Below are 15,540 nucleotides of genomic sequence, written 5' to 3'. Positions count from 1 at the left end.
GTAGATTCTGTTTATTTCTTGAGACAAAGTAAGTAAAGCCCTCAAAATAAGAAATAATAGTTACTCCCAATCATGAGTCCCTTTGACAATGCTGTTAAAGAACTTACAACTAGGCAACCAGACGACTAACTCAATCTGATCCAAATCATGAGCAATTGCAAACAATTCCACCTTTTTCTGCAATCAAACAAACATATAGGTTTCAGAAAAGATTCTTGCAGCGAGCTTACTAATTTCTAGAGAGCGACAATTGAATTACTCAGGAAGGGAAGATACATGCTTGATGAGGTAAGTCACATGACTAAAAGACCATACTTCGCTTCTTCTACTTAGAAGGTTTTTTCCATTGAGCCATCTTGAGAAAACAATCCTTCGTGGCAGCTTAGTCTTCAGGCCTACACTTGAGAAGAATCTTAAACAGAGAAGTGGCGACAGTTATATATATATTAGGATAAATAGGTAAAGGGTAATAAAAAAAAAAGAGCAACAAGAGGAATAGAGAAGAAGACCTAAGCATTTGTGTGACCTTCAACCTCTGCTTCAGGATACACAAGAATCTATAGTCATAGAAACAAAGAATCTACAGTCGTAGAAACAAAGAATCTTGGTAGCTTTGTCTTCAGAACTATTTTTGAGAAGAACCTTCAACAGAGGAGTGGATACCTCAACCTGTAGGTAAAGAATCAAGCACACATGTAAAGCTTCACAACACTGCAAACAATACTTTCAACAAGGTTCAACTACCTATAACTATGATAAACAAATATCAAACACAGGCAACAAATTTCAAAGATTGGAAATTTCAAAGAAGGGTGTACTTGAGAAAGGAACCAGAGCTTTGCTTTGCTTTCTGAGGATATATAGTATTGTTCCCTTAGCTTCCCCTGGATTTGCAGCTCGAAAGATAACCTGCATCAGGTCTAGGAATCACAATCTGCATCATAACTATGATAAAGAGAGAACGTTGTAACCGACCAAAATATGCAGAAATTTCTACAATACGTCAATCTCTCCGGTAAAGAATCAAACAATACTTTCAACGATGTCCAAACTAAATTATAAACGGTACCTTATTTTCAACTCCAAACAAGCTTCATAGAAACACTTACTAAGAAGTCTTACAACACAGCCTAGGCAGTTTCTGAAAGCAGTCCCGGAGAGAACTTACAATGCTTTAGAAGCCATTCCCATGTTCTGCATATCTGCATCCCACAAAAAAAGAATGTCAACTAAAATAAAATTCAGACAGTAATAAAATTCAGACAGTAACAAAAGGGATAGAAACTTATCTAACATGACAGACAGGGCTCGATCAACAGATCCGTAATCATCAAAAGCTGTAATCAAGCATCGGAAATTTCAATCAAAACAAGTTTCGATAAACCAAAACTTGAAACTGAAACAAAGGATCGTACCAACCAGAGCGAGATGATTATTAAACAACAAAATCAATCCGATTCAATACAAGGATAAAACCAATCTATCCCAAAGTATAACAACAAAAGAGAGGTTCAGGTTCAGAGTTACGAACATGTTAGTTAGGGTTTTGGATCTCTTCACGATCAAACGTTTCTAAGTTCCTTCGTCATCTTCTCGATCGTCGCCTTTGCAGAGAGAGAGAGAAGAAGAACCACACAACACAATCTTCTGACCTTGAGAGATCGATCGCACAATGCATTTGTTATATTATATATATGAATTCTCACAATTCGAAAAAGGACTCCAACGGCTCAATTAGAGAAAGAAAGAGATTTTCTCAAAGGTCGCTGTTTTGTGACCTAAATCCCAAACGGTCGAAACATCGCTCATTCATCTCTCTCTATTTCGTAATTGAAAAGGATACTTTTTTGGATTTGATTTCACGTTTTCACGTCCACACGGTTTAGTTCTTCTTAATGACCGTTTGAAGGAAACGTTTAGTGTCTCTCTCATCGTCAATTTAACTAAACCAAAACTTACAATTTAACTAAACCGATATTACTACAGTTTAAACCAACCAAAATCAAAACCGGTACTTTTAATTTCTTTTACATCATTGGTACATGATTTCTTACATGTTCCTTGAAGCTGAAGCTTCTCTGGCTATCACATGGGCATTGAACTCTGTCTATACAGCTTTTTAACAATTCAAGAGAAATTATTCAAGCAATATCACAACCATAAATGAAGTATACAAGTTACTCTAGTTATTGTCATAAAATCTTGTTTCCTCTGAATTATATAAGTATACTCTCTGTTTTTGTCTTTTTACTTTTGAGAAACACATTCATTTGCTTCTCATGTGTTTTGTCACAGTGTCTTAAATCATTTGCTTCTCATGTTTTAACTTTGTTTATAGAAGAAGAAGCTCTTTAAATATGTATAACACAGTGTTGAAAAGTTTGATATTGTCTTGAGAAACGAAACTAATTTAACTACATGGCAGTACTGAGGCTGTTTGAAATGGACAATAAAGTCTTACTTTGTGCTTCCTTCTTCTGCCATTAGAAACTCTCCATCAGTCACTCATGCGGGACAAAGTTCCAAAACCTTCTTTAACATTCAGCTGTGGCATTTACACATACCCCTATCAGTCTAACACAAACAAAAGCAAGATTTGCTCTTTTCCATGTTGCAGGTTCTTCCTTCACCTCCAAGGCAAACACATGACCTCTGTATTCACTCATATGGACACAATTATTCAGCTGTGGCATTTACACATACCCCTATCAATCAAAACAAAAACAAGATTTGCGCTTTTACAAGTTTCATCTCATGGTTAACTTTGCTCTAGCAATTTCACAAGTTCTTCCTTCACCTGCAAGGCAAACATATAACCTCTGCATATACCTCATACGCATCAATCTAGCTCTTGTAAATGGAAAACTACTCTTGTGCCCGTGTGTGAACGAATATTATTAGCTTTAGGCCTTATATATGAATTTGATATCTCTTTGCTGATGAATCTATGGAGAAAGAACAGTGTCGTCTTTGTTATCTCCATTGATCCCATGTCCATTAGAACGCTTTGAACCTCATTGTATTTTCTTTTTCCAAGTATTTTGTCTGAGCTCAGATTCTTATTCATCCACAATAACCCATTTACACAAGATCCTCTCTTGTAAATCACTTATTTTCATAGATTCATTAAAGTTTCTAAAGCATTTACAAGTAAGAACAGAGCTTTTAACTTGTTAACAAATTCAAGAATACTTGTTAACAAATTCAAGAATCATATGCAACAATGCTAAACCTTCAACACATCTAAAAAATTAGTTATGTCATAGAATTGTACTGAATAGCTCATAAAGAGTAATTATAAATTGGATTATTCGAAACCATCATTGATATCGTAAACCAACCATGTGCCCATATAAGGATCATTGAAGATAATCCTAAGGACTAAATTAAATTGGAATACAAATCAATTTAGCAAACGAAGAAATTGCACCAAAACATGGAATTAAAGGTCTTGGGACAGAGTGCGTTTGCCTTAAAACCATTATAAAGATTGTGCCAGTATATTAAGGGCCTGGATAATCATGATTAGTATCAGATCCAGGCGAGTGATACTGACTAAAATTCTTATTTGGCAAGTTATGATTTTCATAAAATTGATTGGATCGTTATAAAACCTTAACCCAATCAAAGAAGCTGAGACTTGCTTTCAAAAAAACAAAACTTTATCAACCCAAAACAAAAACAGAACAAAGAAGTAATCTTAACGAATTGAGTAAAAAAAACTAAACAGAGACAGAGAGAGATGTGAGAGGCGTTGTTGTTGAAGAGAAAGAACAGAGTTTATTATATAGTATGAGATTTGAGAGGTTGAAGATTAGGGTTTGTCTTGGTTTAATGGACTCAATGATTTTATCAGCCCGGCCCAGTAAAAGCCCATTTGTACATTAGACGAGACATTTCGTATTTTAGACTCGGTTTTGTTTTGGATTAGGGATTTTCAGATTTCTTGGTTAGTAATCATTGTCAATAATCTCCGGTTTACATCTAACTAACTACCTACATTATAAAATGGTTTTATATCTGATTACATCTATATGTATACATTTTTAAGTACATTTTTTGCTAAAATTATTTTTTACAATCGATTCCCAAAAACTAATGTTTTAAGCACTATTAATCTCAAATCATTAGATTAATTTTGTAAATATGTATTCCGGGTCAGTTCAAAATTAAAATTTCTTACCCGAAATTACAAATCGGATCTTCATTAATTTTATTGAAATCAAAAACAATATTATTATATATTGAAGATATGGTAATATTGCAATTATTACCAAAAAAAATATATATAAATTTTTCTATATTATTATACTAACTCATTTAAATTTAAAGAATTTATAGAAAAAATAGACATGTGGTTGTGGTATACTACTTGGGATCAATCCTAGTTTATTACAAATATACAAAGCATGGATTGGTCTAAAAGACTAAAACATCATTCTATACTCTTTTTCTTTAATGTAAGAAATTTACAAGTAATGGAACCTTTGTTCTATTCCTAATTCAGTTCCTACTGTTCCGTTGAGCCATTTGAACTGCATTTTCACCAATGTGGTCATCAAGGGGACTAGGATGGATAGTTCCTGTGAAATGTATAATTTGTCCCGAGACAAATAGTTTAACCGAGTTCATAAAGACTTCCCTGTTGTCGCGGAGCCAGAGAATGACAAGTGCTGCTAGCGCGACAGCGAATGCAACTCCGGTGATCATAAACAAACCGCGGAATCTGTAAAGTGTTATAGGATTTGATGTATCATCCATTGTGTATGGAAGTTGTTTATCAAACCAAGTTTTCTCCATCTCGTTTAGCTTCTCGCTTGTCCTTAGCTTTATTATCTCTCTGGATACATTAGGTACCAACTCAAAACCCTTTTGAAACATCTGAAAACATCATATAACAAACCAATGATTAAATAAATAAATAGTAAGGAATTAAGATTATGATTATGAAGTATAAGTATATGTATTAATGTATACTTACAATGCCAAAACCGTTAGTGGTAGATTGTGTCTTGACCATGATAAAATGTGTTGGATTCTCGCCAAGGAGGACTTTGAGGTAAGGCAACTCATCAACAACGAAGGAGACTGTTCTGTTTAACAAGGCTTGAGCATAATCTTGAGCACTATTGAGACCAAGGGATCTCATTGCTCGGAGACTAGAACTGGTTAGTGCCACATTTGCTATGAGGGAACCAGAAAGGTGACCAACATAGTCTTCATTAGAGTTGAATCGTATCTGTTGCACTGTCATCATTGATGTCAATGTTGCAGTGTAACTTGCAGTCAATATGAGTACTGCAAATACCCAAACTGTAACTACAAATCTTGATAAGTTATGTTTTAGCCTCTCCCCTGTCACACGTAATAAACATCCAAATGTGAAAAAACTACAATTGTAACCAAGATTATGTACATATGTGGTTACTTACTGTGAGCATACACAAGAGTGGAGAAGCCAAACCAAAGAACAACTCCAATCTGTTTTGACCAAGATCCTTGAAACTCCTCGTTGTCAGATCTTTCTATCAACCAAACTATAAGGCCGGTCAAGACAAAGAAAGCTGCACTTGTTATCCAAAGATCTGGTGTTAAAGGTTGGAAGAACACCCACATACTCCTCTCCTTTGTTGCTACAATGCCTAGACCCATTTCTGTGAATGGTAACGTAAAATCAACATACATCGATCTATTCGAAGTGATTGTAATATCTCCAACAGCCGCATCATATTTGTCTTTCTGCGAGATGTAACACAACATATTAATAAAAATTTACTAGGTTTCAACACACTCTATAGTACTCTACATTGATGAAATAGAATACTTGTAAATATAGTAGTACCTGGCTATGGAGTGCATATGCAAGATTGTCGTAGTTACTTCCATTGAGCCAAGGTAAGTACTCTATGTCATAGTTAAAAGGACTCATAGAAGCTCTAAAGACATCTATGCAAAACCCTTCAACAATTAAATCATTGGTTACTGGATCAGTATTTACCTTCATCAGTCTTGGGAATCTATTGCTAGATGTAACAAGAACCCTCAGCTTTTTTCTATCGCTATCTCTTAGACTACTCCCGTTCGGGCTTTGAGTCGACCCACCGGGCCAAATTATTGTCTCTAGCTTGTTATTATGAGTAGAAGATAACTGTCTTCTATTACTAAAACTACCATTAGAATTCCAAAATCCTATCCTTCTCTCACCTGATCCTATCATATTCACAATCTCAAACTTGTCTGACAACAACTTCTTGTCAGCTAATTCAAAGTCACCACTCAAACCCTTGAACCTAGTCTTTGTGATTGCTTCAAGGAGAGTTGATGACACATTTGCTATCCTTATAACTTCCGCTGCAGTCGCTAGAGCCCAAGCGATATCATGAGCCCATACGCCAGAGATACTCAACTTAGTTATGTCAGCTTCTTCAACAGGAAGTGATTTTTTCCATCTCAAAGTGAAATTTTGAAGTGCTTTTGACATTGGGATGTAAGATCTAAAACCAACCACACCTTCCATAGACTCCTTTGCAAAATCATTAATGGAAGACTCATGGAAGCTGTTCAAGCTTTTGGCAGTGAGTATCCAAGCAAACCCATCACCCATCAACCCTAGTCTCCCAGCACATGGGAAGAGATGCGTTGCAGTAACTTCAGACAAGTGAACAACAAATACAGTAGCTCCCAAGTCTTTCAGCTTCTGTAACCTATCCATAACAAAACCATCACTTGAAGAGACAGTAAAACCAACCTTGGACTGTACACGAACGTTGTTCTCATGGAAATGCTCCACCATAAGTTGCATAGTCTCTCTCCAATCATCATGATCTTCATAAACAAGAGCAACACTGTTCCAATCAAACCCATTAATAAAAGATGTAATACCCTTTGCCTCAGAGGCAGAATCATGTGTAGCTTGGATCAAGAGACTGTATTTGCTTAATGACAATGAAACAGGAGAGTTAAGTGAAACCACAGGAACCCTAGCTTTCTCTCCAAGTTCCCCTAAAAGCTTAGCTTCTAGCAATGAGTTCCCGCCTATAATCGCTTCTACATCTTCAGTTTTCAGCAGATCAACAGCTGTTTCATTCGCAAAAAGATCATGAGCATGGATGGAGACAGAGTCTAAAAAGATACTTTATGTAGAGAAGAAGTGTGTTACCAGAAGCAAGAGCAAGAAGAGGCTCTCCATGAGAGTTTCTGAACGAAAGAGAGACTCTTGTTTTGTAATCCTTGTGAATAGCGTAGAAATCAGAAAGCGCCATAGAAACAGAGCTTTTCACTACCTTGCCTTCCACGGAACCCAAATCCAAAACCAACCCGATCCCAACCGGAACCTGTTCATGCCCGGACCTGAAACGTCCATCGTTTAGTGTCGAACCAAAGGAGCTGGAGAAGAAGAGAAGCAGAACAAGAAGAAAGGATAGCAAGATCGCAGGGTTTTGAATACAAAATCTCTCCATTAAAAAATAACTATAGAGAAAGGAGAAAGAAACCACATGTTTGTTGCTTTACTCTTTATTATTATTATTACAGAACACCATGCCGTGTTCGGTTTTTTCATCTGTCTTACATAAAATAGAATATACGTAGAGAAGAAAGAACCATTCAAAGTTTAAGATGATGACACTATTATGACTTTAAGAAGATGATGACACTATAATGACTTTAAGAGGATGATGACATTAGTCAACGAAATTTTCGGCGTGGGCAACCGAGTTTGGCTACTCTTTTGTCTTTCAACATCCACTAACGTAGGAGAAACAACATTTATATACGATCGTGAGGAACAAATGTGTTTTTGCTTTTGGTATATTGGCATTTTCTACGTAACTCCATAGTTTTTTTGGATAGTATTAAAGTATTGTAATAACTTGGGTCGACGAGAACTATTCAACTACTAGTTAGACCATCATTGATGGAAGGTTTTGAAGATATCTCTGCTGATTAGTGTTTGCAACATTTTGTTTGGTTTTAAAGTTATTTATGCATATGCAATCAAAGTTTTCTTTTTTTTTATCTCTGTAGAGTTATATTTTCCGGGAAAAAACATAAACTAAACGTAGAAAGAAAAAAAAAAACAGTTTGAGAAAGAGTACTGTTGCAAAAATGTTAGCATGAACATGAGTGAACAATTAAAAAATCATGTAATTATTTGGTAAAACTGATATACTTTGTTTGTGTAATAGATAAAAGCTCCAAACAAATAATGAGAAATCTTAAGAGTTGTTGCCCTCATATAGGAAATTGCCAAAAAAATATATTTCAAGGCATAAGATGTACCACAAATAATAAACCTACTATTTTATATGATTTGAGGTTTATCGAGTTTTTATAGGGTTTTGGCGATTTTAGGGAAGTTGATATGATTTATTGTAAAAAAAAAATCAAATCCCATCTTAAAGCATGAACTTTGGATTTCTGTAATTTAACTAAGAAAATTCTCTTAAATCATCTAAAATCCTTCAAAATCATTAACAATCAAATCCTTAAAATGTCTTTTTAATATTAGTGAATTTTTAAATTGATTTTTAAATTATTAGTTCAATAACACTGTATTTTATTAAACTTTCTAAATTTCATGATTGAATAGTATATGATTTTTACAATTTGTACAAATCACTTAAAATCTTAGATTAAATACACCTCCTAAGATTGTTTACAAATCGATGAAAATGAATATCATATATCTTCTTACATATTTTTGTTGTAATATCTCATGGGTAGTTGAATTTTCCCATAATTTGTTATAGGTAACGTTATAAATATGCAAAATAAAATTTCAAAAATCAAAAATCAAATTAAGAAAATATCATATTATGTAGCGGTATTTTAATTAAGAGAAATTCCCTTTGATGCTAGCATTTTAGTTTTTCTTCCAAAAATACCACAGTTTGTTTTTTTTTTCCATATATACCACAAAAGTTTTATTTATCTAAAAATACCATAAACATAAAAAGTTGATTTTTGAAGGGGTAGAATTATGTTTTTCATGTTTGGTTACCTATTTATATTTAAAGTACGTGAATTAAAAAGAAAATGTTTATCCCGCGGTACACCGCATGTTAAAATCTAGTTATTATTAGGAATATTAGCACTCTAACACCGTTTGGGTCTTTCTTATTACACTATGACACCGTTTTCGTCTATGTCACCGTTTCCTTTTGTGTTTTATCATTTTTACCCCTTAACTAAACATATCCTTCTAACCGAACTCACGTTACCATTTTATTTCTCTTTTAATAACTGTTTTTGTTTGTTTTCACTTTTATTTTTGTCCTTGTTAAACAAATCTCTCTCTCTCTCTCTCTCTTCTTCAATCTATCAGAGGCAAAGCAACCAAAAATGCAACTCCAAACCCAATCCTTTGCTCTCACTCTTCTTTCATCTCCTAATTTTACCAAACCCACCTAGAGACGCGAATTCATCTCTCTGAAACAAGATCCGTCTTGTCCAATTTCGCTCTGATGCTCCATTTCCACGGTTTCGGATAATCCATTGATGACGATCCATCATCTCTCCGCTTCATCCTACAAGCCCTTTCCGGCGGAGGTTTAAAGGAGTATTATGGAGCTTTCCTCCGTTGGTACTCTCTCCACTTTGACCAACGACGGCTGGCCTCTCTGTGTTGAATTTCGCTTCGCCTCTCTCTCCACACTCGCAACCGCCGCACACTCGCATCCGTCGTCTGACATGTGGTGCACACTTACAACCAGCATGCCAATCTTGTCAAATTACTCCTCATATCCATTCGTTTTTGTATCACAGGCAATTGCTCACTCTTTCTTGGCAAATCCTGGATCTTGAATCGTCCCCAATTTCACCGGTTTTTGGATTCGATTTTGTGGATGTGTGGTATCTGTTGCTTGTGTGGATATTATTTTGTGGATGTGTTCTTGTGGACACCTTTTACCAAACCAATTAAAATCTATTTCTTTTATTTTTTCAAAATAAAAACCCTAATCTGCCGTTTCTTCTTTCCATGACTCCGTCCGTCGCAGTTTTTTCCACACCTCAATTCGGCTCTACACTGTTGTTTTCATCGGAAAACCTAACCTAAAATCTTATATATGCCGTATTCTGTCTTTTGGGTACACATTGGCATTCGGTGAACATGACTGAAAATGTTAGATCCCTCTCTGGAGTTTCATTTGTGCAGTTTCTATGGGTGAAAATATTCTAGGAGTCTCCTTTGTCGAAGCTAATCGATGTGAGTTATGTAATTGACATTGTTGAGATTTTTCATTCAAATGCAGTTTTCTAGTTTGAGATTTTTCATTCCAGTTTTTCAATCGAATTCATGGATGTAGTCATGTGGATACGTTCATGTGGATGCAATATCATGGGTGTGGTCATGTGGATATGTTCATGTGGTTACAAACGATTCTGTTTGCTTTATGGTGATGTTTCATTTGCATCTTCACAAGGATAACCACCTTATGATATGTGAGGAGCTTATTTGATTTTTAAGATTGTTTGTCCATTTTATTTTATTTTCCAAGTAAAACCAGTATGTGAGGAGTTTTATAAGCTTCTTCTGGATTTAACCAAACAAAAACACATTGCCATGGATATTGTGTAATGGACAAATATGTAACTATTTAAAAATTGTGAAAAGAGAGTTTGTTTGTTTGTTGATGCTTTCACCTACAATGATCTTGTTGTATCATGAATCAATTGAAACACACACACAATTATTAAAAAAACCAAAAAATAAACCAACATAATCCAGTAATCAGCCAACAAGAGAAATAACCAACAACAAAAGGTTCAAGATGTATTTAATTAAGAATTGATGAAAGTCGAGTGTGAACAACAACATTGCTTTAATTAGACGTTTTTATCGGCACGAGACCGGGAGAAACTGACGCACAAAGGATCAGAGAGAAGAAGGAAGGGAGAGGAGAAGAAAAGAAGAACGAAAAAAAAAATTACAGAAGAACAGTGAAATAGAGAGAGAGAGATAATAAAGGAATCGGGAGAAACTGAAATATCTCTTTAGTTAAAGGTATAGTTGTCCTAAAAAAATGAACAGTATAAAAAGGTGGTTAAAAACGGTGTCTAAAGCTTAAACGGTGTTAGAATGAAAAGAAACATACAAAAGGGTGTCTCTGTGTAACATTCCCTTATTATTAACACATTTGATATTAGTATATATATATATATATGGTTTATCGATGTCTTATCACTTAATTGAGCCCAAAAAAAAAAAAAAAGACTCATAATGACGTTATGAATATGAATTATCACACTATGATTTACAAAATTGGTCACAATCGTAAGCCAGTTTGGATCAAAGAACTAATGGACCAGCGGAGGAAGAACGGCAAGGTCAGAGTTAGAGTCAGAGTCAGAGACATACCACATCACAACACTTGTGTGTAAGCTATAGAGTCATGCACTAGAACAGGAACATCCACTTCACTTGTAGTAAAGATCACGTTAAGCTCTCTATGTTAATCAGTACTTACGGTCTGTTACGTTGAGCCATTTGAACTGCATTCTCGCCAATGGGGTTATCAAGAGGACTAGGATGGATAGATCTTGTGAAGTGGATCATGAAATGTCTAAGTCGTTGTGAGAGGAATATATTGACCGAGTTCATAAGAAGTTCCCATCTTTCTCGGAGCCAAAGAATGAGAAGTACTGCAAGAGCGAAAGCGAATGAAACTCCGGTGATCATAAACAAACCGCGGAATCTATAAAGGGTTATGGGATTTGATGTATCATCTGTTGTGTATGGAAGTTGTTTATCAAACCATCTTCTCTCCATCTCGTTTAGCCTCTCGCTTGTCCTTAGCTTCGCGATCTCTCGGGAGACAAGAGGCGTTAACTCTGAGCCCTTCTGGAACATCTGAAAACATGGTTTAACAAACAAACGTTTATTATAAGAAGATGAAGAGTAAAGAAACTGATAATGCAGAAGGATGGTACATACAAAGCCAAAACCATTGGTGGTAGATTGTGTCTTGACCATTAGAAAATGTCCAGGGTATTCGCCAAGGACGACTTTGAGGTATGGCAACTCACTGACAATATATGTCACAGTTTTGTTCAACAAAGCTTGAGCATAATCTTCTGAAGTATTGAGACCTAGTAATTTCATTGCCCGGAGGCTGGAATTGGTGAGGGCCGCATTCGCGATGTGGGAGCCCGAGAGATGACCAACATAGTCTTCATTGGAGTTGAATCGTATTTGTTGCACCGTCATCATTGATGTCAATGTTGCAGTGTAACTTGTTACCAATATGAGCACTACAAATACCCAAACTGTAACTACAAATCTTGACAAGTTGTGTTTTAGTCTCTCTCCTGTCACACATAATAAGTAGCAAAAGTTAAGCATCACTTCAATCTTTTCTGACCAAGATTGCCATATACAAATGTGAAATAGGGATTACTTACTATGAGCATAAACAAGGGTAGAGAATCCAAACCAAAGCACAACTCCAATTTGTTCCGACCAAGATCCTTGGAACTCCTTGTTTTCAGGTCTTTCTATCAACCAAACTATAATACCCGTTAAGACAAAGAAAGCTGCACTTGTTATCCATAGGTCTGGTGTTAGAGGTTCAAAGAACACCCACATACTTCTCTCCTTTGCTGCTATAATTCCAAGACCCATTTCAGTGAATGGCAACGTAAAATCAACATATGTCGATCTATTAGAAGTGATTGTAATATCTCCCACGGCCGCATCATATTTGTCTTTCTAAGGGACACAACACAAATTTTCAGTGGAGTTGATTCAGTATCTACATAAGAGGAAAAAGTACTTGTAATTGTAAAATCGAGCTATGGTTAGTACCTGGCTATGAAGTGCATATGCAAGATTGTTGTAGTTACTTCCATTGCGCCAACGTATGTACTCCACTTCATAGTTGAAAGGTGCAATGGAAGCTTGAAAGACGTCTATACAGAACCCTTCAACATTTGTTATATCATCTGTTACTGGATCAACATCTACCTTCATCAGTCTTGGGAATCTATTGCTAGATGTAACAAGAACCCTCAGCTTTTTTCTATCGCCCTCTCTTAAAATACTCCCTTTCGGACTTTGGATCGACCCACCGGGCCAAATTATAGTCTCCAGCTTGTTATGAGTAGAAGATAAATGTCTTCTATTGCTGAAACTACCATTAGAATTCCAGAATCCTACCCTTCTCTCACCTGATCCTATCATATTCACAATCTCAAACTTGTTTGACAACAACTTCTTATCATTCAATTGGAAATCACCACTCAAACCCTTAAACCTACTCTCTGTGATTGCCTCAAGGAAAGTTAATGATACATTTGGCATCCTTGTAACTTCAGCTGCACTAGCCAGACCCCAAGCGATATCGTGAGCCCATACGCCAGAGATACTCAACCGAGTAACTTCTTCAACAGGGAGTGATTTCCTCCATCTCAAAGTGAAGTTGTGAAGCTCTTTTGACAGTGGTATATAAGACTTGAAACCAACCACACCTTCCATTGTCTCCTTTGCGAAATCATCAGCGGATTCATGTAAACTGCTCATGCTTCTAGCAGTGAGAATCCAAGCAAACCCGTCATCCATCAACCCTAATTTCTCAGCACATGGGAAAAGACGAGTTGCAATAACTTCAGACAAATGAACAACGAAGACAGTACTTCCCAAGTCCTTCAGCTTCTGTAACCGATCCATCAAAGAACTCTCACTTGAAGAGACAGTAAAACCAATCTTGGACTGTACACGAACGTTGTTCTCATATAAATGCTCCACCATAAGTTGCATAGTCTCTCTCCAATCATCATGATCTTCATAAACAAGAGCAACACTGTTCCAATCAAACCCATTGATAAAAGCTGTGATTCCCTTAGCCTCTGAAGCATAATCATGTGTCACTTGAATAAAGTGACTGTAATTGCTCAACGACAATGACATTGGAGAGTTAAGAGATATCACAGGAACCCTAGCTTTCTCTCCAAGTTCCGCCATAAGCTTCGCTTCTAGCAACGAGTTCCCGCCAATAATAGCTTCCACTCCTGTTTGCTGCAACTCTACAACTGTTTCATTCACAAAGACTTTAAGTATACGTATATAAACAATCACAAAAACAAACATGAAAACAGAGAAGAAGGTGACTTGTGTTAAAAGGTTGAAGATTTATAGAGTAATGTACCAGAAGCAAGACCAAGAAGAGGCTCTCCATGAGAATCTCTGACTGAAAGAGAGACTCTGGTTTTGTAACCATTGTGAATATTGTAGAAATCAGAAAGCGCCAAGGAAACAGAGCTTCTCACTATCTTCCCTTCCACGGAACCCAAATCCAAAACCAACCCGACCCGGACCCGAACCCGTTTATCATCATCATCGTTTTGATTCGAAGCAAAACAGTTGGGGAGGAAGAAAAACAGAACAAGAAGAAACGAAAGCAGAACTGAGTTTTGAATACAACAAAATCTCTCCATTATTTTAAGAAACTTTCCAAATACAAAGGAGGAAGACGAAACCAACCAAACCACACGTTTGCTGCTTTACAACATTACATTATTCTTATTTTTTTTGTTGTCATTTATATAATCGGTTTTATTCAACCCATGCCGTGTTTTACATTTTCTCTATTCTATGACAATATAAATTTCTTTTAAAAATCAAATATTAGAAGAAGAAAAATTCAAAGTTAACGATTTTTTTGGAGGATGACAATAGTCAACGGATTACAATTGAAAAAAGAAAAGAAAATTCGGAGTGGAGTATTAAGGTTGTACTCTTTTGTCTCTCAAGTCATTATTTTTGGAAAAATCCAACTAAAAGATATTCTGTTCATTTCAATTTAAGCGATGATTTAGCCTAAAAAAAAATTATTTTTTTAAGTGATGTTTTTAACTTTTTATGTAAAAATTAAATGTGTTTAATATTTTTTGACCAATCATATTTTACATCTTATTTAGTGACTGAATTTATTTTAATTAATGATGTTTTAATGTAAACAAGAAAAATTATATGTTTTCTTAATATTTATGTAACAACATTAAACATCACTTAAAAAAGAAACATAGTATCATATTTAGTTAAAAGATGACCACGACTACAGTTAATACTGGTTATGATTACATAATTTGTATTATTTTAATGAAATGATTTAGTTTAAAGATTTAACAATATTGTTATATATGTGGTTGGTTTTGATATGGTGACGGTTTAATTACTAAACTTGAAAATTCGTGAATTAAATGACATTTTTCCCATTATTTTTTAACTTTAATTAAATATTTTTACGGTTAACAATACAATTTTTAATTGTTTAATACGATTACAATCTACTATTAGTTGAAATACAATGATGTTACATTTTGGTCATAAGGTCTAAAATACAATTATGTTACCTTATTACAATTATTATACATAAGGTCTAAAATACAATTTTGTTACCTTATTACAATTATGTTAATAAGGTCTAAAATACAATTATGTTAGATTTTGGTCATGTATATGTTTAGTGACAAAAGTAAGAAAAAGCAAGATATGAATATTGAAGAATCTATTAGTCAGAATTTGTGAACAGACCAATTTTA

At 35.2% G+C, this 15,540-nt stretch overlaps 2 protein-coding genes and 1 long non-coding RNA gene across 6 annotated transcripts; all 3 read right to left on the bottom strand.

Moving 5' to 3' along the window:
• Positions 1-93: 93 nt before the first annotated feature.
• On the bottom strand, positions 94-615 carry LOC111829058. Its single transcript, XR_002832634.1, has 3 exons — positions 510-615; positions 277-412; positions 94-177 (listed from the first exon to the last, which is right to left on the bottom strand). It is a non-coding gene; the product is annotated as an uncharacterized LOC111829058 (long non-coding RNA).
• Positions 616-4,321: 3,706 nt separating this feature from the next.
• Positions 4,322-7,460, bottom strand: LOC17876079 (glutamate receptor 1.3). 3 transcript variants are annotated; one of them, XM_023788536.1, is made up of 6 exons: positions 7,160-7,460; positions 5,843-7,077; positions 5,619-5,739; positions 5,433-5,537; positions 4,982-5,355; positions 4,322-4,881 (listed from the first exon to the last, which is right to left on the bottom strand). In XM_023788536.1, exons 1-6 carry the CDS (start codon positions 7,458-7,460, stop codon positions 4,504-4,506), a joined length of 2,514 nt encoding a protein of 837 aa, XP_023644304.1. In that variant the 3' UTR covers positions 4,322-4,503. The 3 variants fall into 3 exon arrangements, with proteins under 3 accessions (XP_023644304.1, XP_023644309.1, XP_006279995.1); XM_023788541.1 differs by having other exon boundaries at positions 5,433-5,525; XM_006279933.2 differs by having other exon boundaries at positions 5,433-5,739.
• A 3,744-nt stretch (positions 7,461-11,204) lies between these two features.
• Positions 11,205-14,433, bottom strand: LOC17875683 (glutamate receptor 1.2). Of its 2 annotated transcripts, XM_023786604.1 has the most exons (6): positions 14,145-14,433; positions 12,806-14,028; positions 12,403-12,709; positions 11,936-12,309; positions 11,757-11,851; positions 11,474-11,643 (listed from the first exon to the last, which is right to left on the bottom strand). In XM_023786604.1, the coding sequence occupies exons 1-6, from the start codon at positions 14,431-14,433 to the stop codon at positions 11,565-11,567; spliced, it is 2,367 nt and encodes a 788-aa protein (XP_023642372.1). In that variant the 3' UTR covers positions 11,474-11,564. The 2 variants fall into 2 exon arrangements, with proteins under 2 accessions (XP_006280000.1, XP_023642372.1); XM_006279938.2 differs by having other exon boundaries at positions 11,205-11,851.
• Positions 14,434-15,540: the final 1,107 nt, after the last annotated feature.

Source organism: Capsella rubella, unplaced genomic scaffold, assembly GCF_000375325.1.
Source record: "Capsella rubella cultivar Monte Gargano unplaced genomic scaffold, Caprub1_0 scaffold_8, whole genome shotgun sequence".
Lineage (NCBI taxonomy): Eukaryota > Viridiplantae > Streptophyta > Magnoliopsida > Brassicales > Brassicaceae > Capsella > Capsella rubella.
The sequence above is the reverse complement of the archived record's forward strand: the minus strand, read 5'-3'. Positions and strand labels throughout refer to the sequence as shown.